The sequence below is a fragment of the Rattus rattus genome, chromosome 12 (assembly GCF_011064425.1).
Source record: "Rattus rattus isolate New Zealand chromosome 12, Rrattus_CSIRO_v1, whole genome shotgun sequence".
In the NCBI taxonomy this organism is placed as follows: Eukaryota; Metazoa; Chordata; class Mammalia; order Rodentia; family Muridae; genus Rattus; species Rattus rattus.
In genome coordinates this window covers 54686704-54711850 of record NC_046165.1, presented here as the reverse complement: position 1 = coordinate 54711850, position 25147 = coordinate 54686704, and the positions used below count along the sequence as shown (strand labels likewise).

General features: G+C 44.3%; 1 protein-coding gene across 1 annotated transcript in view; it reads left to right on the top strand.

Moving 5' to 3' along the window:
* Loxl2 (lysyl oxidase like 2) overlaps window positions 1-25147 on the top strand; it is an 83195-nt gene that overhangs the window by 7788 nt on the left and 50260 nt on the right. The window contains exon 2 of the mRNA XM_032918383.1: window positions 15575-15950. Within this exon, the coding sequence (XP_032774274.1) occupies window positions 15587-15950 (364 nt within the window). The 5' untranslated portion in view covers window positions 15575-15586. The remainder of the gene's footprint in view (window positions 1-15574; window positions 15951-25147) is intronic.

The following is a 25147-nucleotide window of genomic DNA, read 5'->3' as shown; positions in this document are numbered from 1 at the left end:
CCCAGAGGTGACTGTGGGGAACCCCAATTGGTCACAACAAATCATGCTAACAAAGCTCTCATTTTGAAGGCTGAAAACTATTCAGCTTTCCATGGCCACCTTCTTACCACCTCACTGTGCCTCTGTAACCAGAAATAGAGACGACCATGGTGGAATTCAGGGCTAGGGGCAAAATGAATCAGGCCTGGACCAGTCTGGTGTCTAAAAGTCTCCATTTGTGTCTGAGGCGTTCACAAGGGCTTCCCTCATGCTCTGGCTATACCTCTTCTGCTCAACACAGCCTCGGTCCACAAAGTGTAGCCAGACATAGCCCCAGACCACCACTCCAGAAAGAGCCAAGAATCACTCATCTCTCCTATTGGTCTCTGCAGGAATCCCAGTCCAGTGGAGGAGACAGCTCTCCCCTAAGCCCCTGATCCAAAGTCTACATCTCTAGAGATGTCAAATAGAATATTTTTACTGGTGACAGATATCTGCTGAGTTCTAGTCCTTTCATTTGAATGAGAGCAACAAGGGTCACACTGCCCTTCTGTGGTGAGGTTTTGTCGACCATGTTTTGTATTGGGGCAACAGGATAAGAATGGGTGCTCCAGGGCTAGAGAGATGACTCAGTGGTTAAAAGCACTGACTATTCTTCCAGAGGTCCTGAGTTCAATTCCCAGCAACCACATGGTGGCTCACAACCATCAGTAATGAGATCCGATGCCTTCTTCTGGTGTGTTTGAAGACAGTAACAGTGCACTCATATACATGAAATAAATCTTAAAAAAAAAAAAAAAAAAAGAATGGGTGCTCTAGAACCCAGACATTGGGATACAGGATGAAGAGATGGCTCAGTGGTTAAGAGCACTTGCTCTTCCTGAGGCCCTGAGTTCAATTTCCAGCCCTCACCCTCATAGCACCTCACAACTGTCTGTAACTCCAATTCCAGGGGATCCAGTGTCCTCTTTTGAACTCTATGGTACCAAGACATACACATGGTGCGCAGACATACATGTAGGAAAAATACCTACACATATAAAATTTAAAAAAAAATGAAAAATCTTAAAAACAAACGAACTTTAATACAAATATATTGGGGGGAATGAATAGTCTGACCAATGACTTGGGAGGCCAGAAGCCAAGTCACACACAGTAGCATACAGTCATACACATAGAATCACACACAGTCCCCATAGAGTCACACGCAGTCACATATAGTGGGTGCCTACAGAAATCTCTTTTAGGAAGAGACTAAGCCTGGTTGGGGGAGCAGCTAGATATGAGGGCCAGACAAAGATCAGGTACCACAAGAACATTGTAAAAATCCAAAAAGTACAAGGCTCCAGATACAGTGTATGGTTTGCATGTGATGTGTTTCCCCTCGTCTGTGTGGTGTGTGAATATTGCTATTGCCAAAACCAGTAGTTGCTGCTTCCTAGGCATTGAGGGAGAAGTGAACTCTGGGAAGGGAGCTATGGCTCAGCATGGCCATTGTCAAGGGGAATGGGATTTGTCATATGCCAAAATCAGGGGCAGGAGACAGTGTCTAACAGATGTAGTCCCATGACTCTCCACACAGCTCATACGAGAGTACTAGTTCATATTTGTACATATTTCCTTGTTTTATAATAAAGTTTAATGAAACATACAGATTATGGAAGATAGTTTCAAGTTGCTCAGATGATAGTTTTTCTGTTTTACCATGTTCTGTAATTGACAGATTTAAGGTGCTTATTTCCTGGTGGGCCTCATTATTCCAGTTAGTAATAAAATACAGGAACAGACACAGAGGTCATTTGTGAGGAACCATTATGAGTTTACAGAGGGTCAACTGGGGAGATATCTGTGGTTAAAAATCACAAAATTACTTCTTTGTAAATTAGCCCCTTTTCAAATGTGTAGTGACTTTGTTTTTTCTTCTGATGAGTTTTATGTCTACTTTGTCAGACTTATTTTCTGGATTTCTGGTCATTTAGTTGTTTCCATCCCTTGACACTTTATGGAGCCACTTTACCAATGCGGTGTATTTCTTGAAACCTGGAAAAAGTTGTATCTGACCCACCTGGTCACAGGCAAAGTGAAACTGTGCCACGCTGCTTTCTAATTTTAAGTTAGCTACCAGGTCACGGTATATGAAGAAAAAACATGGTGGAAGAGTAGCCTTGGAGAGTATGACAGGAACAAGAAATCCTGTTTGGAGGGAGCCCATGATAGAGTCTTCTAGACACATCATCAAAAGGAAGGCATTAAGAAAGCCATTCCGTAGATGCTCAGATGATGTCCATCCCAACAGATGAACGGCTCTTATCCTAGAAATAATACAAAAAAAATGACAAAAAATGATACCAGTAAAATTCATAACTTTTAAGCAACTGATTCCAGAGATATCAAAGAAGATGAAATGTGGAGCAGAGGATTCAAATATGCTCAGCGTGTTGAAAGACAACACACACATGCAGGCCTGTGACCTAAGAAGACACTGTGGGATCAGAACAAGACATGTGACCATATGTATGGTTGAGACAGAGAAGTTAAAAAGAGAGACTTCAACAGAAAGTTCAGGGATGAGGAGCTCAAAAATAAGAAAAATCAGGTGGTGGCTTCAGTAACACACTAGATCAGATTGAAAAATATTGCAGAGCTTGAAAATAAGACTTTTAAAAAAGTTAATAACAGGAAGGAAGGAAGGAAGGAAGGGGAAGGGAAAGGAAAGTAAAGGAAAAGGAAAAGAAAAGGAAAGAAAGAGTGAGGAGATGATCATGGGAGAGCTTTTAGAGTGTCTTTCAAAAATCAAATATTGGGTTTGTTGGAAGATCTACAGGCTGAGGGCATAGAAAATCTATTTAATAAAACAATGGCAGACAAATTCCCAAATATAGGTGAGAACATAAGCATCTAAGTACAGGAAACATTTAAAACACCAAATAGACATGACCATAAAAGTATTTTGTTGACGTATTATAGTTAAGTTACCAAAAGTACTGAACAAAGAAAAAATTTTACAATATATACAACGGAAGTGCTGAGTAACATATAAAGACAAACTTATTAGATTAATATTTTCTCAGAAGCAACTCTGAGTACCAAGAGGTCATGGAATGATCTATTTCAGGCACTGAAAGAAAATAACTACCAAGACTATTATATCCAGCAAAACTGTCCTTCACAGCAAAAGAAGAACCTTTCATGACAAGGATAAATTAAGGGCACTCATAACTAGTAGATCACAATTACAGAAGAAGGTAGAAAGAATCCCATACTAAGAGAAGAAAACTGCTAAACACCCTTATTAGGAAATATGAATAAATTCCACTAGAAAAACAGATGTACCAGTAAGAAGAAAGAAAGACTCAAGTATTACCAAAACAACAAGTTACAAGTTCAGTGAGATACCCTGTCTCAAAATATAAAGTAGAAGCAATAGAAAATGATATTGGAAATTGAACTCTGGTTTCACATGTATGGGTGAGTATACAAGCTCACACACACACACACACACACACACACACACACACACACACGCACACACACACACTCACACCCATAGACTCACACATATACACACATGCACACACACACACACAACTACACTAAGTAGTTTCTGCAGTAACTAATAACAGTAACTAGCAAAAGAGAATAGCCACATGTAAGAGACTGAACCTAGATCCTTAGCTTACCCTGCAACCCCCTCCCAAATCAAAGTAGATACTTTTACTATTAGAGTAAAACACAAAGAGATGCTTCAGGAATAGGACTCCAACAAAGTACAAGGTAAGAAACAGGCAGGACATGATAACTGGAATTACATCATTTTAAAAGTACTGTATAGCAAGCCAACAGCAGTGAGAAGAGGCATGTGGACTTCTATCCATCTCAATTGATATCCAAAGAGAACTCAGAAGAGTTTAAACAAGTAGTCCACAGAGAGTGAAAATTGGAATAGATGCTATCAAATAGGAAATATAAGTGGTCAAGGCCTTCTCAAGGGGTGGGGGAGCTCATGTCTTCATTCACTAAGCACATACAAATGAAAACTGCACTGAGATTCTAGCTCACCTGAGGGAGGATGGATTTTATTAATGTTAATGATGATTTGGATAAAAGGGAGCCCTCATACGCTATACTAGTAAGCAGTAATTGTCAACCTGATATGACCTAGAATCATCTGAGAGAAGAGCTTCAAATGAGGAATTGTCCAGATCAAACTGATCCATTGACATGTCTAGTTGAGGTGGTGTGTGGGGTTGTCTTGATTGTTAATGGTTGTGAGAGGGCCCAGCCCACTGTGGGCGGCCCCATTCCTTGGGACAAGTGATCCCAGGCTGTATAAGAAAGTGATTTCTACTTTAAGTTCCTGCTCAGGTTCTTGCCATGATTTCTTTGTCATGATTTCAGGGACAGACTGTAACCTATAAGCTGAAGCAAACCCTTTCCTCTCATAAGATGCTTGTGGTCAGAGTGTTGACTTTGTCATTCATATTGCTGATTTTCTCCTGTTTCCAACTTTTTCCTCAAAGGCTTGAGTTAAATCCATCTGCTTGTTTGTATCCTCTTCCAGATCATTGATCATTCTTACCAGAAAACTTTTCAAATCTTGGCCTGGCATTTTACCTATTTCAGTGTCTTCGAGTTAGGAAGTTGAGTTAGGTTCTTTAAGAGGAGCTATGTTGTCCTCATTTCCATGTGGTGGATCTCTTTGAGTTTCTTTTTTTCCCGTGAGATAGGGCAGAATCTTCTTTTGGGGCAGCCTAATGTTGAGGGCTTACTCTATGGCACCAAACACTTTTGGAAGGCGCTTCATTTCTCTTCACACTGCTGGGGAACTATGGAGATGGAGCACATGTTGCTGTTTTACTCCTGCTCTTTTCCAGAATTCCTACTCTCACTTTTTTTCATGGTTGTCTAAAGATCTTTCTGTATTTCTCTCTTGGGAACAAAGACCATTTTCGTTAATCACAACTCTCTTCCTCTATTGACTCTTATAGCCTCTTGTGTACCATCTCACCCAGAGTCCCCTTCATGACAGATTTTTAAATCCGACTATCTGTACATTGTCAATCCTAGAATCAAATCAGGGACTCTAGAATATGCTGGAAAGTTTCTGGAGTGACAGCTAAAGATATGATGCTGATGTTGGGACAATTGAAATATCAGTGTTCATAGACATCCGAGATTGAAGATCTAAAGTCCCTTCTTACTCTCTGATTTCCTTCAACTCTGAAAAAGCAGCAAGCCTTGGCTGATGTTGCCCCACCTCAAAGTCTTACTGGAGATGTCCTGTAGTTCTTTGTCCCTTAGCACAGTTTAACACCTACTTAGTTTATAAAGCATAGGCAGTTGAGCTTCTATAATATAGTATAGTGTATAAATGAGAATTTCTAGTTCTTAAACAATGGTTTATAAAAGCTGGATCTAGAAGGACTTGCCGAGGTTCATCCCCCAAGCCCAATTCAAACTTGGAGAAATCAAAGTTCAAAGTTAAGGGCAGCCCTGACGTTCATAACTGAGCATCAGCCCACACTATCATAGGCTCTAGAGCAGCTTGACTGGAATCAGGAGCACAGCAGCAGCCTGATCCAAGATACGTCAGCTATTCAGATTTGACCTCCACTGTGGGCCAGAGACTCAAGAAGCTTTTCCTCGACTCTTTTTACAAAATATCTTATGAAACAGGTGTGTCTCATTTTCATGTAAAGATTGTTTTAAGGAATGTATCCTTTCAAGTCTACAGTATTATTAAGTCTACAAAACCCAAGTACACCTGGGATTCCCAAGCTCATGAGTTTGAACCAGTTGCTGTCAGAATGAAGCAGTAATCTGTCCTGTTGTGTATGGAGGTTGAGTGTGTGGACAGCCACAAGTGGTCACCGACTGGTGAGTCACATACAAGGTCTTGGGGAGCCAATGCTTCTGATGAAGTCCTGGGACCTGAGTCCCAGTGTGTGAGTGAATTCTTTCTACATACCCCTTAAAGGGCCCTTGGAGCCCAGCACCTCTTGTCAGGAGGGTTTAGAAGACATTGTATTCTCAAGTGGATTGAATGAATGAAAGAGTACTCTCAATTGCTTAATTTCAAACTGTGAAAAAATACAGGGGACAAAATTTATCATTTTCTGATAAGCACCACTGGTGAGCAACCCCCTTCTAGCAGTTGATGTCTTGTATTCTGCCAGTCAGATGCTTTAGCCCTTAGTCATGTTTCTTGAAGCATTCTGGTGCTGACCTTTTCCTGGGCTCCACCATATGAGTACTGAAGACCATCTCCTGCAAAGTTCTCAGGTGATATTCAGTAGGACATTCTTCAAGTAAGGTCTTATGGAACAGACCCCCACGGCCAGCCCAACCTCAGTATGTGTGAACTGAGCTTCGAAGTCTCTACAGTCATCCCCTGTGTCCAACTGACTCAGTTGGCAGAACCCTCTGCTCACAGACCAAGGATTCCAGAATTTCCATGATGTCTGTGATGCAACTTCCCTGCTGTGCAGTGTTCTGAGAATGTGGATTTGAAGAAACTCCTCAGAGGTTTTCAAAGGGATGCTGAGGATACAGCTTCTTATAATCTGATCACTCTCTCAGTAGTGAGATGGGGCTTCATCCACAGGCTTTTGACACACACACCCTTCCTCCCTCCCCTCCTCTCCCTCCCTCCCTCCCCTCCTCCTCCCTCTCCCTCCTCTCCTCCTCTCTCTCCTCTCCCTCTCTCTCCTCTCCTCTCTTCTCCTCTCCCTCTCTCTCCTCTTCTCCTCTTGTTCCTCTCCCTCCTCCTCCTCCTCTGTGTGGTATATGTGGTGGTTCACGCCACCATGCACATGTATGCTGAGGCCAAGGGGAAGACATTGGGTATCTCCCCTTTATTGCTTTTTTGTTTGAGACAGAGTCTCTAGCTGAACTTGAAACCCTCTGTCTAGACTGGTTGTCCAGCAAGTACCCAGGAACCACCTGTTTCTATACCTGGTATTTGGGTTAGAGACATACATGGACATGCCCAACTTTTATGTGGCTGATAAGGATTTGAACTCAAGTCCTCTTGCTTTCACAGCAAACATTTTTAAGCCACAGAACTATCTCCCTTAGCCCTTTTTTCTTTTTGTTATTTATTTTATTTTTTATTTGTATGTTTGTCTGTCATTCTCTGGTTCTTTCTGTGCGTATGTGCATGTGCGCCTATGTGCCTTTGGAAGCCAGAAGATGGTGTGAAGTCCCTTGGAGCTGGAGTTACATATGGTTATGAGTCACCTGACGTGGGTGCTAGGAATTGAACTTGGTTCTTCTGCAAGAGCTCTTAATTACCTTGTCATCTCTCCATCTTTCCCTGACTTCTGGCAGGACCTGCCTTTATCCTTCTGGATGTTTCCATGTGTCTGGAGAAGCAGATGGGGAATCTCCCATGTTCATTGTGTTCAGCAGTCAGAAGAGGAGCGAAGCAATAGCTACTGTTTGGAGAAAAGCGAAGCCTAGAGTTATGGGGTCAGCACAGCCACAGTGCTTTGGGTGTCTGGTCTTCTGATGCCTGGAACTTTTCCCTCTTATGGGTTAGTTGCATGGCAGCTTAGAGATGAATCATACAAAGATCAAGAAAAGAGGAAGAAAAACGGCACAGAGACATATCACCAAAGAAAGAGCCTGGGTAGCCACAGCAATTCTAATTAAAGCAAAGTATTATGTTTGTATATCAGTGTAAGGAAACCTCTGTACTGCTGAGGTACAGTAGGAACTGAACAGCAGTAGGAACTGACCATGGTTCTTCCAGGCAGTTAGCGTAGTTTGCAGAAGTGTTGACTATACTTTCTTGCCTAGCTAGTGTACTTTTAGGAATGCATTCCAAGCTATACAGCATTTTAGCAATAAGAATTTTCATCTCAACAATGGATACAGTGGCAAAGAGATTTAAAAGCAGGATTACAGTCTACCTGCATGACTGAGTACTCTGTAAATGTAATTTGGGGGTCACTATATCAAAAATACCAGACAACAACTTCAGAGGGAGACATTGGTGTTGGTTCATGGTTTTAGAGGGGCAGCTCAGCGTGATGAGGGGTAGGACATGGCAGCCAAGAGTAGCATCTTCCCTGTGTCACTTCCTGTACTTCATCCAGGGGACAGCCTAGCCTGCTGTCACTCACTCTTCTCCCCAACTTAAGATCATCCTTTATTGACACTCCTGTATACACATACACGTGCAGACATGTTCTTTACTAACTTCTTAGGTATCTCACAATCCAGTCCAGTCCACCATCAAGATTAATCATCACAATAATAAATACTAGCTATATAAGAGGAATTAGACATATTGTCTGTAATGTACTATTCAATTAAAACTCAGAGGGGTGTGTGTGTGTGTGTGTGTGTGTGTGTGTGTGTGTGTGTGTGTGTGTGTTTTGAAACAGGGTCTCTTTATGTAGCCCTGGATGTCATACCCCAGCCTTAAAAAGCAGTTTTCAAGCTTTTGGGGTATGGTGGTGCATGCCTTTAATCCCAGCACTTGGGAGGCAGAGGCAAGTGGATCTCTGAGAGATTACTTACGGTCAGCCTGGTCTTTATAGAAAGTTTTAGAACAACCAGTCAGGCTACATAATGAGACCTTGTGAGAGAGAGACAGTGACAAAGAGAGACAGATCAGTTTCCAAGGCAATGTGTAGAAAAGGATGCAGTGAGTTGCATATGCTAGGCAAGCCCTCTTCCATTGGGCTACATCCCCAATCTTGGTTGTTTTTTGTTTGTTTGTTTTTGTTTTTGTTTTTGCTTGATAACATTACACTATGTATCTCAGGTTGGCCTTGAACTTGCTTATGTAGTCCAAGGTTTTTCAAACCCTCAGTGTTCCTGCTCCTTGCTCTGGAATATAGAAGCTATAGGCATGCTCCATGATTCAGATCTTTCAAAGGCAATAGACACAGAGGGAAGGTGGAAAGGTGAGCCCTGCAGATTTGATGGGGATTGGCACAAGAGCTGCATTACACGTTTGCTTTCTCCCTCTTACAAGTTTGCGTTTCCTCAGACTTTTATCAATATGCTTTATCAATGTGTTTTCAAAAAGTTTTCCCTACAGAGAGGGAAAAGCACATTAAGATCATTTTTAAGAGAAGGGAATAGTTGCTGAGTTGGATGTCTGACAGTGGAGTAGACGAGGCAAAGAAGCCAAGAGCTTCTTTCCAGGGAAGACCAGGCACCACACAGAGGACACAGTGGATCTCTGAGAGATTATTTACGGTCAGCCTGGTCTTTATAGAAAGTTTTGGGATTCGGGCATGCAGCCTATAGACATGCAAAGCCAGAAATTAAGAGTTCTCCTTTTAAATTACAAGATCATATTTTTTCCCACTTCTTTCTGGAAGAGGATTAGAGGATCTCCAAGGCTCTGAAGCCCTTGGAGGGGGGTGACAAAGGCCAGGCTAGGGACACAGAGCACAGGGAGGGGCACAGCCTTGGCCACCTGGTGACCTACATTCAGATCTTGGCTTATAGTTAACCACCAGAACAGCCTAACTTACTGAGCCTCTGTGGCTTGATCTCTTCCTTGGGATAAAGCTGTTGCTGGCTTCACATCAATACCCATCCAACCTGAAGCCCATGGGCCACATGTATCCCATGATAGCTAATGAGCAGCTCAGGACGTTTGAGGATGACAGTGTCAAAAGGTTGGTCAGCCTTGTCTGGAGCATGTCAGTGTCCATTCAGCTGAAGATGACTCTCAGTGGGTGTGTGATTCCCAGAGGTAGCATGGGTTCTTACGTGGATCATCCCTTCACTATGGATGCATTCTAATGATGGAATTTTATTTGTAAATTAAGCCTGGTAAGAGATTCACAGTGTATAATGAAATAAACTATTACAATAATACACTGTAATACAACTTGTCATGAATCTGTCTTTCACCATCTCTACCTTTTTTCTTTGTGCTATTTGGTTTTTGGTCAATGTTGTACTATCTAGACTCACTTGGAAAGTGGGAATCTCAAAGAACTGTCTCCATCTGATTGACCTGTGGGCATGTCTGTGGGGCATTTTCCTGATTGATGACTGATGTAGGAGAGGCCAGATCACTGTGGGTGGTGTCACTTGTGGGTTGGTGATCCTGGGCTGTATAAGAAAGCAGGCTGAGGGGTTGGGGATTTAGCTCAGTGGTAGAGCGCTTGCCTAGAAAGCGCAAGGCCCTGGGTTTGGTCCTCAGCTCCGGAAAAAAAAGAAAGAAAAAAAAAGCGGGCGGAGCAAGTCACAAGGAGCATCCCTCCATACCTTTTACTTCAGTTCCTGCCTTGAGTTCCTGCTTTGATTTCCTCAGTAATGGAGTGTGACTTGGAATGTCTCAGCCAAATCAACAATCCTTTCCTTCCCAAGCAGCTTTGAGCCATGATGCTTACCATAGTTGTAGGAACCTAACTAGGATACTCTCAAAGCATCTTAGTTTGCTGGTGTTCACTGTTCTGACTTAAATTTCTTCTGTCTTTCCAGTTTTGTGGAAGGTTTATTCTCCTGGTAGATCTTAGCTCCTTCAGCTTGTAAGCCTTCTCTTTCCTGAGGAAGCATGTTGTGATTTTTGTTCTCTTTCATATCTGAGCTTTGAGCCTCTGGGCTCTCATGCTTTGGGACCATCACGACTAAAACAATGGCTACCTGAACATAGGTACTGCATGCTGTGATGGGCCCGGTATCAGGGCAGATATAAGGTAATGATTGACCAATGAATGGGTGGCTGGTGTAGACAGTCAAGATATGAAGTACAGTGTACAAAGGGGTGATTGACATCATGGGGAGAGGAAGCAGAGGGGGTGTGGCATAGGTCAGCATGAGATTTCATCACATTACTTGAAATGGCTGCACAATTTAAAATGAATGAGTTGTTCTTGGAATTTTCCACCTAATGTTTTTCTCATGAAATTGAGGATGGGTAGCAGTAATGGTGAATGGGGGTGACTCCTATATTGAGAAACATAAGAATCTTTTTATTTTTTAATGTACTGACTGAAAATCACTTGGCTTGACCTCTGGCGGATCACTGACTTTATTTAATTTCCAGAAAAAGGAAGCATAGAGAGCAGGGGGCAGTGGTGCGTGCCAGCATTCAGGAAGAAAAGGCAAGACGACTTCTAGTTCCAGGCTAGCCTGGGCTACATAGTGAGACCCATTTCAAAAACAAACAAAACAAAAAACAAAAACCCAAAGGGGAAGCATTGAAGAACAAAAAGCAAGACAAGATAAATCAGACCCTCAGGATATGGTCAGGTCACCCAGGTTCATATCGTTCAGCCCTTGAGCATTCACCTGAGTCCTGGAGTTGCACCAGTCTAGGCTGTCAGATTCCAGTCATTGTCACAGCCAATGGTTCCATTCACAGTTCCATTCACTCAGAGCAGGGGCTCACCTGAGAAAGATGTCTGAGAGATAGCCAAACAAATACATGTATTTGGCTGAAGGAAATGAACAGTATTTCATTGCCAATCACTCCCTTATGTTTGTGGATTCTCTAGTATCATGGTTAGAAGTATGTGTCCAAGGGTCTGCATAAAGCAGAAATGGAACTTGACTGTGGTATTCAGAGGATTTGACCAGAATTAGGTAAAGTCATCACAGAAGAGCTCCTGGTCTAATTCTGGCAATACCATAAGAAGAAAGCATGAGACAAGAAGAGACACATGTATGCTCTGTGTGATTTGCCATGTGATGGCCAGTGTTAACCTTTGAACTTTGACAGTAGAGGGTCACTGTTAGTTGACTTTGAATTGAACCAGCAGAGCTAGGATCTAAAACATCCTCACTTTTATGTTTGTTGTTGTTTGCTTATTTTGAGAGTGTCTTATATAGCCTAGGCTGGCCTCAGACTTGCTGTGCAGTTGAGCATGGTCTTGAACTCAAAATTCTTGTCTCCATTTCTCAAGTGCTGACACTTGACCCCCAGGCTTTGTGCATGCTAATAAGCACTCTGCCAACACCCCCAGCCAGCACTCCTCTTCAGAATTCACCAAGTCCACAGTATATTTTATTAGAAATGGACAAATAGTCGTTAGGTTTTCAGCCTTGGCACATGATTAAATTCTCCTGTGGTCAGACAGTACACTCTGTGTGGTTTCATTGACTGTGTTGAGACTTGCTTGTTGTTGACTCAACTTGGGGTTCTATTTGGCAAGTCTGTGTGTCCTTGAAGGGAATCTGTTCTGTGGAGTTGCTGAATCCAGTTTTCCGAAACTTGCGAATCGTCAGGTTGTTGAGTCTCATTTTTGTGGTCAGTGCCAGAGCTGTCTTGTGTGGAGCCTCCACTGAGCCTAAGGATCAACTGATGAATCCAATTTCCTTTTCATTCTGTCAGTATTTATGTCATGTGTGTTGAACTGATCCATGCAGATTTACACAGTTGTGGCATTCTGGCAGGTTGACTCTCGTTGGCTCTGCTGTTTCCTTGTCCTGGAGTCAGTGTTCTCTCACTCTGATCCATGCGTCTTTTGGTTGAGCTGCACATGCTCTATCTGCCTCCATCTTTTCATGGCAGGTCTCAATGTCTTGTGTGAGAAAATGTAGTTTGATTATCCTGTTCAATATGTGGTGATTTTTGTCTTTTCATTGGAGTATTTATTGTGCTTTTCTAATGTCTCTCAAAGGCTATGTTTGTTTCTGGTCCTTGCCACTGTTGAGAGGTAGTGGAACCTTAGGCCATTGGGTTTGCCTGCAGAAGGAATAGTGGGGGCTGGAGATGGCTCTGTTGGTAAAATGCTTGCTGCAAAAGAATGTAGACTTGAGTTTGGTGCACCCACATAAGAGCTGGGCATGGTAGCTTATATGTGTAATCCCACAGCTGGGAAGACAGATAGGTCCCACGGGGCTCGCTAGCCAGCCAATGAGCTGAATCAGTGAACTCCAGGTTCAGTGGAGAGATCTTGGCACAAAATGTAAAGTGGAGATCAATTGAGGAGGACATCAATGTCTGCCTCTGGCCTCTGCACAAGTGCAAACACCAGAGAAGAGAGAGGGAGATGAGAGAGGGCCCCAAGCTCTTCTCTCTTCCTCCATTCCCTGGAGGAGTGCAGCCTCCTCTGTCATGTGCTCCTTCTGTCATACATGGAGCCTCTACATGCACAAAGCAATGTGACCACATGACCATGGACTGAAGCTTCTGAAACCATGAGCAAGATAACTCCCTTCACCCTCACTAATTGATTATCCCAGGTGTTCTGTAACAGCAACAGCAAGTTCACAGATCAAGTATTTTCTTAAAATTCCTTTATTTATCTACTGTAGTAATCTGCTCTAATTTTTTTTGTTATTTTGCTCTTCTTATGATCGTGAGCACAAACACTGTAGCACACATCTGTTCAGGCTCCTTAAGTCCATTAGAAAATAGACTTGCACCATTTCTCAGACCACACAAGAATCTTACATTTTAATCTCCACCCATCTCCTTTGCACACACACACACACACACACACACACACACACACACACACACACACACGGTTGTTACTGTTATTATTCTTGCATTGTAACTCTGAGTACCAAACCCAGGGTTTCACTAACGATAGGCAAGTGGCCTACCATTGAGTCACCTCCCCAGCTCTTAGTACAGATATTCTAGAACACAGGTGGGGGTTATTGTTTTATATGGTGGGTTTGCATTAAGGTTCACTTATATAGTTTTCTATTCCATCTTTCATTCCTTCCTAAACCTCTATGCCATTACAGGGGTTACTTCTCCTTCAGCTTTAACATCCCCTCCTAGTACGTCCACTTTTGTTAGTCTTGTTCTCATTTCGTCTTTGTTTCCCACCTCACTGACGACATACTGCTGCTCCCATGTCAGCCTTTGAAAATGTCATCCCATTATCTTCTTGCTTCCCCATTTTCGTGGGGCAGCTTCCTGAACTTCTTTAGGTAGAGCACACCCATTAACCACGGCTAGATTTCCTCTGTCTCAGACTTCTCATGTGGCCAGAGGTGCTTTCTTCTATGAAGTACACTTCTCCACCTGGCCTCTGTTCACCCCTGTTGGAAGCTCTTCCCCACTGCTCTTCAGATGTCCTCTGTGCATTCTTTCTCTGCTCTTTAGGTTTCCAAACATGCTACTTACACCCCTCTCCTAATATGTCTCTTCATCGGTCTCTTCCCCTGACGTCTGACTTTATTTTCTCAGTCATTGGAGGCTACTGAAAATTTCACCCAGCTCTCTAACCTCCTAGCCACTGTCTTGGGAAAAGCAGAGACCTATGTGAGCACCTCTCCATGCACATCCTTTCCCTCCAGATCCTTTGCTCTTTTGAGTCCATGGTGCCTCAGGAGCCTTCCAGTGTCAGGAACACGTGACTCAAACTCTGTTTGAACATCCTAGAATGTTCCCTCACAAAGCTGGATGGCAGATGTCAGTTCCTCCTTGTGACCTCTTGATGCAATTAAGAGACTTGTAAACGAGCTGTGTGGGGCTGCTGTGGGCGCAATACCACCTGGCATTTTATATTAAACATTGTTCATAAGCAGAAGGAACAATCGCAAAGTGGTGACGAGACAAGCAGGGGATGCAGGTGTGATGGCTGGTGCCTGTAATCCCAGCACTTGGAGGCTGAGGCAGAGGGATCACTGTGAGTTTCACTCATCCTGAGCTACAGAGTAAGACCTTATCTCAAACAAATCAAAGTACAGGAAAGCAAAAACAAGCAAAAATCAAATACAACAAAGGCATAAAGTAGTAAAATCATAATCATAGCAGTATATTATTCTTTAGTGTTCTGAGAAGCCTGCACTTGCCTGTGGGACCCGCTGTCCTCCAGTTCTGCCAGCCTTGTGTCCCAGGAGACCAGCCCAGGCAGACTTCTCCAGCAGCTCTTAACCTTGTTTTGGTTGGGTATGATTGGAGTTTCCTATTAGAGGCACTAGGAAGAGATTAGAAGCCAGGAGGAGTGTAGCATCCTAGATGTGTTCCATGGCTCCTCCATAATGGTTGCTATGTATGGGTGGCTCTGAGACCCTTCAGTGAAGAACCCAGATGCCACTAGATAGTCTCTTCACTCAGCTGTGTTCATTTCTAGAAAGCACTGATGTCTCAGGGAGACTCTTCGAGCCCTGAGAGATAATGGTTACCCTCTGTTGACAACCAGGGGTACTTTCCCCATCCTTTGTCAGTTCCTCTCAGCTCTGCCCACTTCTCAATTAGGAAAAAAGGAAGAGGGCTGGTGAGATGACACAGCAGCTAAGACTGGTGACCTGAGTTCAATCCCCAGGACCCACATGGTGAAATAAGAGAATAGACTCTCACAAGTTGTCCTGTGACCTCCATACCTGTACAATGGCAGGAAAGGAAAGGTCTTTGAGTTCAGAGTTCTGGTGACAGCATTTCTGAGATGAGGGAGATGGTGGGTGACATGGGGAACTCAGACAGCTATGGCCAAAACATGAGGTGGGAGGGGAAATGGGTTAGAATATAGCCCAGAAGAGCTTGCATGCTAAGCCAGGAAGGTGATGTCTCAGAATACTTTACAGGTATCTATAGCCTTTATGCTAGACTAATATTCTCTCTCTCTCTCTCTCTCTCTCTCTCTCTCTCTCTCTCTCTCTCTCTCTCTCTCTCTCTCTTTCTCTCTCTCCCCTGCTGCCACCCGACACCTCCTCTCAGCACAGGACAAGGATGGAGATCCCTTTTGGCTCCTGCCTCCACGGCTGTTTGGCACTGCTTGTCTTGCTGCCCTCCCTGAGCCTAGCACAGTATGAGAGCTGGCCCTACCAGCTCCAATATCCCGAGTACTTCCAGCAGCCGCCTCCCGAGCACCACCAGCGTCAGGTGCCCTCCGACGTGGTGAAGATCCAGGTCCGCCTGGCGGGCCAGAAGAGGAAACATAATGAAGGCCGTGTGGAGGTCTATTACGAAGGCCAGTGGGGCACTGTGTGCGATGATGATTTCTCTATCCATGCTGCCCATGTTGTCTGCCGGGAAGTGGGCTATGTAGAGGCCAAGTCCTGGACTGCCAGCTCCTCCTACGGCCCAGGCGAAGGTAAGAGACTATGCTGTGGAGATGAGTGCATGTCACATAGCAAGGCCAGGATGCACTCTCTGATGAGCCTGCAAAAAAACCGTAATTCCTACTAAGCGTGAATTTTCAAGAGTTTTCCATCTGCCCTGCAGGCTGTGTCCTGGAAGATGGGTGGGAGGCCCTCCAGGGAGTGATAGAGGGGAAGCCATCATGAACTGTCCTGCTTTGAGCATGAACGTCCCAGGGAAGCCAAGGGGGTTGGTGCCCTCAGTCAGTAGGTGAAATTAGCCCACGCCCATCTCACTAAGCCACACTCCCTGTCCAGATTTCTTCTTCCAAGTACAGCTTTCATGGTTTCTCAAAAGAGTTTTACAGGCTAAAGTTCTACCCACATGAAGATCATTGTTATTGTTGTTGTTGTTGTTGTATCTGTGTGTGTGTGTGTGTGTGTGTATGTGTGTGTGTGTGAGTGTGTGTGTGTGTGTGTGAGAGTGTGTGTGTGTGTGTGTGTGTGTGTGTGTGTGTGTGTGTGTATGCTCTCTCGCAAGTGCATTTGTGTTCTTGCACTGGTTTGTGTTTACGGCATCCAGAGGGAGATGTTCCTCAGATGTTATTCTACTAGGCTTTTTGCTTCTTTCCTTCTATTTTATTGATTGTTTGATTGAGACAGGGTTTCCCTGTGTAACTAGAACTTTCTCTGTAGCTCAGGTTGGTCATGAACTCAGATCTACCTGCCTCTGTCTCCTGAGTGCTGGAACTAAAGGTGTATGCCAATACCACTTTGTTGGATAATAGACTCTTCAAGAACTGGTATATCCATCCCCATAGTCTATGTCCCTGGTTGGGTGTGCAGGTGTAGGTAAAAGGTAGCATTTGCAAACAGCTGTTCTTCTTGGGCTAGGAGGTGGCCCTGGGTAAAAAGCTTGCTGTGCAAGTGTGAAGACCTTAGTTTGGATATCTGGCACATAAAATCTGGGCATGGTGGCACTGAAGCCTCAGTTCTAAGGACCTGGAGACAGGTGGTTCCCTGGAACTCACTGGCCAGACACACTAGCCAATTGGCTAGCAGCAGGTTGAATGAGAGACTCTGTCTCAAAAACATAAAGTGGAAGAAGGTACCTGAATCAATCTCTGATGTCTACATGCTTACACACACACACACACACACACTCACACAATCATACACACATACTCATATACACACACTCACACAGACACAGACACACACACACACACACACACACACACACACATTCTCTCTCTTTCTGTCTCCCCGGCTCCTCCTCTCTCTCTCACATACACACACACACATACATACCCACACAGGAGCTGCACATCGACCCCAGCTGCTCCTCAGCTGAGCTGCCCACAGACCTTGGCATGAATCAGACTGTTGGACTAGAGCTGTCCACACTCCCTTGACCATTGATAACTGCACAAAACTACAGACCATTTCCAACCCAACCGAGAATGTTCTGATCTCAAAGTTCTGGGTGTGACTCGATCTGGGTCAAGGGGACAGTGGATAGACAAGTTAACCCTTCAACCTTTCTTTCAGTTAGTCTAGAAATGATAGGAAGAAGTATCCCATTTCTTGCACACCTCAGCTCCAATGGGAAGCTTCCTAATGGAAGAACTGGCCTAACACCCCATGCTTAGAGTCACGTGTTCTCAAAACTTGTTCTGGGCTTCTTGGCAGCAATGAGAGCCAAAGCAGCCAAGACCAATTAGCCGGGGCCTTTCAAACCACTTCCTGCATCTGACTGAACTTCCAGTGTTCGTCCGTATGTCCACATCTCTGTTTATTCCATCCAAGAGATCTAGGGCTTACATCAGATTTATAGTCTCCATTCCAGATTATTGTAGCTTCAAACTTTTATGGTAAATACTCTCCAACAATGGTGTCTTTTACCCAGTGACGGCTTTATTTCTTATAATCAAATCAGCAACAAATCTATCATCAAACGAGGAATTTGTGGATCTTTCCCCATAGGATCCAGCATGGGATGGCAGGATAGGTGGGCTTATTGGGTAGGACTTTGCTATGAAAGGATGACAAGGATCACAGGGTTCAAGAGAGAAGAGGAGACTTGAAAGGAAGCTAATAAAATGATGCTCTGCAGAGTCCGTGCTACACAAGGGAGACACGAGGAGGAGGAGGAGGGATCAGTCCTGCAAAACTACTTTTAACCAATGAAATGGTGGTAGATACAACTACAGAACATGATGATTGAGATGGAGATTGAGAAGGGTACAGTTATCAACTACAGTCAGGGCCGAGCCGTGAGCTTGAGGTCAGAAGGTCTCTAGAGAGAGAATGTGTGATGACCGAGTACTGAATTTCTAAAGGCCATCCATGTGGACACTGAGGCCATGGAGGGTTATGACAGCTGCAGGCTAGGGAAAGGACAGAGAGAAGTCAATACTAGGCAACCTGAACACTGCAGGGATTTAAGACTTAAGCTGTCTAAGAGATGAGAAGACATCTACACACATGCAACATACAATCGTGCATGCGTGAGTACACACACAAAAAGAGGAGGTAGTGACTGAGTATGGTGGGATGTACCTAGAATCCCAGCACTAGGGAGGCAGAGAGACAGGCTTAGAGAGTCTCAAGCCAGGAAGAAAACCTGTCAAAATAAAAAAGTTCAACACCTGAGGAATGACACCTAAGTGGTGTCCTCTGGTCTCCACATGCACATGTACACACACGCACAAACTCACATGCACACTCTTGTACATACACACACACACAGAGAGAGAGAGAGAGAGAGAGAGAGAGAGAGAGAGAGAGAGAGAGAGTGTTCAGCCATCTGTATATAAAGTGGCACCATGGGAGAACTTCCAAATATAAATGTATTTAAGTTTCATCAGCTGCAGTGGAGATTTATTGTCGCACTGGGTACACGGTGTGCACTCAGTACTGAGCTGACTGATGTGCTTTGGTGTGGGAGAACACAGAGAACAGTTGATGAAAGTGGCTGTTGTATGATGACCACAGAGTCTGACCGGCTGGGGCTGACCATGGAGTCAGGCTCTGTGGATGGGCTGGGAACAATGTAGCTAACCCAGACACCTCTGAGGTTCAGGCTGTCATGATGAAAATAGGGCGATCGTCAGGGATCCCCTGGATTTTTCAGTCTAACCTGCAAGCAGGTCTCGATTTCCAAAGCCTCTCTGAGCCCAGACAAGCCAGGGCCCTTTCAGAGAGCTCTAAATAGGGAAACTGGCCTTTTTCATACCCTCTGATGGGCTTTCACAGTAACCTGAACCAGAGTAGGACCCCTCTACCCAGTTGTACCAACACTGGCAAGGCCAAGGATCCTGCATGTTCTGACTTGGGATAACTTCCATTGCCTTGATCAGACCAGGGCTGAGCTTCAGAGCAGGTTCATTTATGCTCTTCCAGAGTGTCTTCTAATTTGTTTACTTCTTTCACCAGAGAGGGGCTCCTGTGAGTGAGTGGGAAGAGTAAAACATAGTTTTACTTCTGATTGAATGGCTTTTTGTGTTCCTAATATGAGCCTCCTCCTATGTCCCAAGTACTACTTTCCTAGCATGCGGATGTCCCCTAGGTGCCTAGAACTCTCTCACAGGAAGACATGGAAACAGGGTGTGTTGGACTCAGGGCAATCTAGCGAATGGGCACTAGATATATTGGAGAAAGCATTGACTTGAAACCAGATCAAATAGCGACCCATGAATGATGATGCTGTCATGCTGTTGTATGCAAAGTGTAGGTTTGTATATTCTGTATCTAATAGAAGGCACCATGGTCAAGCACAGCAGAAAGCAAGACTACCAGAAAGGAGCTGGAAAGCAAGGTGTAGCTCTGCTGGATAACAGTGCCCTTGGTACCCCAGGGAGCGGATCCCACACATTCTGGTGTTCCCTGAAGATGCTTTAAAGATGTTCTGAATTTTCATAATAGCCAAGTGATGGAACTAAACGAGATGTCCATCAAAAGATGACTGAAGGCTGAACAGTGTGTGCACACCTTTAACCCCAACACTTGGGAGGAAGAAACAGCAGATAAATTTGAGGCCAACCTGGTCTTTAAGAGTGAGTTCTAAGACAGCCAGGACTACATAGATAGACCCTGTCTTGAAAACAACAGTAACAAAAACAAACAAACAAACAAAAAAGAGATAACTGAATAAGGGAAACGCATATACGTACAATGTAATATTAATCAGCTATCACAAAGACAAAATAAAGTCATTTGGGGGGAAAAGGCTGGAACTGGAGACCATCATATGACATGAAGTAAGCCACGGCCATCGAGAAAATTACCATGTTTGCTCTCATATATGAAATCTAGACTTTAAAAGGAGGACTTGAACCGGCTGGTGGTGCATGCCTTTAATCCCAGCCCTTGGAGGTAGAGATAGGTGAATCTCTGCTAGGCTGGTCTATATAGTGAGTTCCAGGGCAGTCAGGATCACACAGAGAAACCTGTCTCAAAAAGCAAAATAAAACAAAACCAACAAAGCAACCAAAAAAACCAACAAACCAAAGCAGAGGGGAGACGAGTTATGAAGAGGAAGGGATCAGTAGAACAATTGGGCAGAAGAAGATAGTGGGGGTGAATAATATCAAAATGAAACTCTCTCCTTGAGACTAGTTATTGCTAGGTAGCCCCAACTGGCCTCAAATTCATGGCCGATCCTCCTGCTTCTGCCTCCCTAGTGCTGAGATTCCAGGCATGTGCCACCATGCCAGGCTGAAACCCATTATTTTGTGCAATGAATATTCCCTAAGTGGGAAACAGAATGTGGTGGTCCTCCAGGCCAAAGTAAGGGTGGCTTCCTTGGCTACCAATGGAGTAAGGGCATTGCCTCTTTTCACAATCTGCCCTTCAGCTGCTCCCTCAGAATGTCCTGGGGAAGAAGCCTCGCTGGCAAGATGGAGGGGCCCTTCCGTTGCTAGTACGCAGTAAAACAAATAGGAGCTTGCTGTAGAAACAGTCGTCTATTAGCAAGCATGCGTTTTAGTGGAGCCTGACGGCTTGGAAACTAGCCCAGATTGAGAAAGTGGTTGGAAAACCCAGTCCAGATGTTTTCAATCAACTCATTGTTCCCACAATGAGTCCAAAGCTCACTCCTTTGAGCTGCCACCAGCCAGGCATCAGAGTACACATGTTGTAGCCAGGCTTGCAAGTCAGGAGGACTGGCCCCGTGTCCTCCTTGGCCTCGAAGAACCTCAGCTTCACAGAGCAATTTTCTAATCTCCACAATGGGAGTGTCTTGATCACCTCCCCCACCCATTATGGAAACCCTAGAATACATTGGGTATTTTTACTTGACAGGAAGGAAAAGAAGGCCTAATGTGCCCCTGGGTCTGTTCATCAGCTTGTTGAGTCTTCGTGGCAGCCTGTCTGTTGGACATCGCTTTGACTTTGGAAATGGGGGCAAAGTTTGTTTCAGTAATTGACAGAGTCACAGATCACCCAAGCCTGTGGCAGATAGGACTCAAGCACAAGTTTGTAGGTCTGCTGTTCTGGAGGCCTGTAAAAGGACCAATGGAAAAATGACAGGCCTGGTTTGGTTTGGTTTGGTTTGGTTTGGTTTGGTTTGGTTTGGTTTGGTCTGGTTTGGCTTTGTAGTGGCTCAGGGGTCAGAGTGATTGCTGTTCAAATATGAGGACCTGAATTTGAATCCCCAGCACCCACATAAACATGAAGGGTATACTTATATAACACCCATGTATAGGGGAGTGAAGACAGCCCCATCCATGAAGCTGTTGGGCCAGGTTCAGAGAAGCTGAACAGTGACCCTGCTACAAAAAAATAAGGTACAGTTCAAAGGAAGAAGGCATGCTAATGCCAAGCTCTGGCCTCCACTTGTGTACATGCACACACAGGGCAATCTTACACATGTCTATGTAGATATACTACATACACACATATGTACAGACATAGATATGTACACACAAGTACAACATCACTACTGGAAAACCACCTAGCATCTTTCTTAGATCTTCATTTTTCATCGTAGTGAAATATATGTATGAAAACTTACATCTTAACCATTTGAAGTGCATATACAGTTCAGTAACGTTAAGTGTGTTTTTCGTTTTTGTGCAACTAATTTCCAAAACGTTCTTGCAAAACAGAAGATCCAGACGCATTAAATAACCGTCCCATCCTTCTTACAGCCCCTGGCAATTCCCTTTCTGCTCTGTTTCTCAGAGTTTGACAGCTCTAAGTAGGAATCATCCCATATTTGGCCTTTTGTGACCAGCTTTTCCCATTTAGCAGAATGTCCTCAAGGTTGGATGTCGAAGTATGTGTCAGAATTTTTCCTTCTACAGTTTTACCTTATATGTACACAGTTTGTCAAGAGATGCCAGTTATGAATTGTGCTGCTGTGAGCATGTGTGTACAAACATATCTCCCCAAGGCCTGGCTTTTGATATCTCTCTCTCTCTCCCCCCCTCTCTCTCTCTCTCTCTCTCTCTCTCTCTCTCTCTCTCTGTCCCTCCCTCCCTCCCTCCCTCCCTCCCTCCCTCCCTCCTCCTTTCCTTCCTTTCTTGTTTTGGGTCCATGTAAATACTAGACAAGCATCCACCCACTGAGCTACACCCACAGCTCTGTGTGTGTGTGTGTGTGTGTGTGTGTGTGTGTGTGTGTGTGTGTGTGTGTGACAAGATCTCCCTCTGTAGCCCAGGCTAGTCCAGAATTCACTGTGTAGCCCAATCTAGCCTCAAACTCCTGGCAGTGTTGTCTTAAGTTTTTTGAGTGCTATGATTACAGACATGGGTCTGAGTACACCTGTAATTGTTTTCTTTTAAAATTTGAGACAGGGTCTCACTAAGCTTTCCAGGTTGACCTAGATCTCAATGTGTAGCCTGGTTTGGCCTTAAACTTGTGATCCTTGGTCTCCTTAGAAGATATAACTACAGCTGTATGACACCATACCTGGTTTCAATTTTGGAATTCTGAATGATATGATAGTGTTAAAGTTTTGGGCTGAGGTTTGGTTTTGGGTTTGGTGGTAGAGCAGTTGTCTAGTAAGTACAAGGCCTTGAGTCCTATCCCCAGCAACATTCCCATCTCAACAAACTAAACAAATTAAAAAAAAAAAAAACATGTTTTGAGGAACACTGCACTGTTTCCTGCAGCATCAGCACCTTTGACACACAGGAAATAGCAAATGGTGTTTTTGACAGGAACTGCCTGCAGTACATAGTTTTCTTGTTGCTGTGATCAACTATCTGTCAAGAAACATCCTAAGAGAAGAAGAGTTATATTGGCTCACAGTTTGGGAGCACACAGTCCATCATGTTGGCTCTACATAGCAGGAGTCTACAATCTAAGACTCCTCGACACTTGTTCTTGTCTTTGTTATTTGTTCTGGAGACAATATAGCCCTGGCTGCCCTGGAACTTGCTATGTAGACCACACTGGCCTCAAACTTACAAAGATCTGCCTGTCTCTGCCTCCCAAGTACTGGGATTGAAGGCATGCCACCAATCTACCCTATCCTGTCACATCTTCTTAAACAGAAAGCAGGGAATTGACAGGAAATGTGGTCACACTATAACAGTTAAGGTCCTTCCCCAGTGACTCACTTCCTTCCATCAAGGCTCCACCTCCAAAAGGTTTCTCAACCTTCTAAAGCAGTGCTGCTAGCTGAGGATCAAGCATAACAATGTAGGAGCCTAGGGGGGAGGGGAGGAAGAGGGAATCTCACACTCAAGCCACACCACCACCCCTAGGGCTTTGCACATAAAATTTTTTGCTAATGAAAGGAAGGTGAAAGGACCAGAGGTGAGCCACATTCCACAGTGACTTTGCTGAATGTGTAATGATGGCTGTGATGTATTGGCCTGTGAAAGAAAGAATTGAGAAGGAACTAATTAGAGAACTGGCTCATAGGCTTCTGGGCTCATGGATGGCCTGGTGCTCAGAGACTGAGCTATCTGACTCAGGCACTGTATCTATGAGGAGAGAGCAATAGTGTCACCTAGGTCTCCCTGAGATCAATCTGGTAATGCGTGTGGATGTGCCCTAAAACCTGCAAACTCTTGATTACAGAGCAGATGAACTTTTCCCTGAGTGGCTTCTTCTACAGCTGCTCTATGTGCAGAGGCAGATGAGACTGACTTGTGTTGTGGTTATAACTAGAACCCACATTCATGTCACTGTCTCTATCTTCAAGTCACTTTAGAGTGGCAATGAACTCTCTAGTCAACCCAGAGCTCTGCAGCTCACAAACCCTTGTCTCCATCTTGCTGATAGGAAAGGGGCTTTGACCTGTGTTTCAAAGGTAGAAGAAACTGAACCTGAATTCAAACCCAGGTTTGGACTGCATCTTGCATGGCATGGACCTTGAAATCTCACTGGGACAGCAAGAAAAGGAAGAAAGGACAGAAGACACACATATAGGAAAGCTGGGATTGGGTGGGCTGTGCCAGTTCTGGTGGAGCAGTACCGACTACAGCAATCCATAACATCAGCCTCTGTGCTACATACAGCCCAGAAGGAGGGGTCAGATAGTCTTGGTAGGAGAAGTAGTCAGTGTCATGTTGCAGTCATCTAAGAGAAGCTATAATCACTAGTATTTGCTCATATTGTCAATATCCACACACAGACCCAAGGAAGGCTCTGCCAGTTCCTCTGAGTCCGAGCCCTTGGTCCTTGTCAGTAATTCACTCAATGCTTCATCTCCTGTGGTGGTTTGCCCTCTGCCCCCTGCCCCCGCCCACATAGGATCATATATTTGAATGCTTGATTCTCAGTGGAACTGTTTGAGAAGAAATTGGGAAGGATTAGGAGGTGTGGCTTTGTTTGACGAGGTGTGTAATGAAGAGCAGGCTTTGAGGTTTCCAGAGCACATGGCACTCCCAGTTAGCTGTCTGCCTCATGGTTGTGTTTCAAGATGTGATCTCTCATCTACTACTCCAATATCTTGGCTGCCTGCCTACTGCCATGCTCTTGACCTAATGGTTATGAACAATAACCCTCTGGATCCATGAGCCCCAAATTAAACACTTTCATTTATAAGTCTCCTTGGTCACAGTGTTTTGTCACAGCAATAGAAGAGTAAGTTAGCTCTTTACACATTCACACAGGGCTCCTTTACTTCCCACAAAAGCCCCTGTTCTTCTGTAGTACCACCCATAGTGGTAAAACGTCATTGCCAGATGGGTGAAATGGCTCAGTGTGTACAGGTGCTTGCCATGCAAGGCCACCAGTTAATCCCTGGGACTCA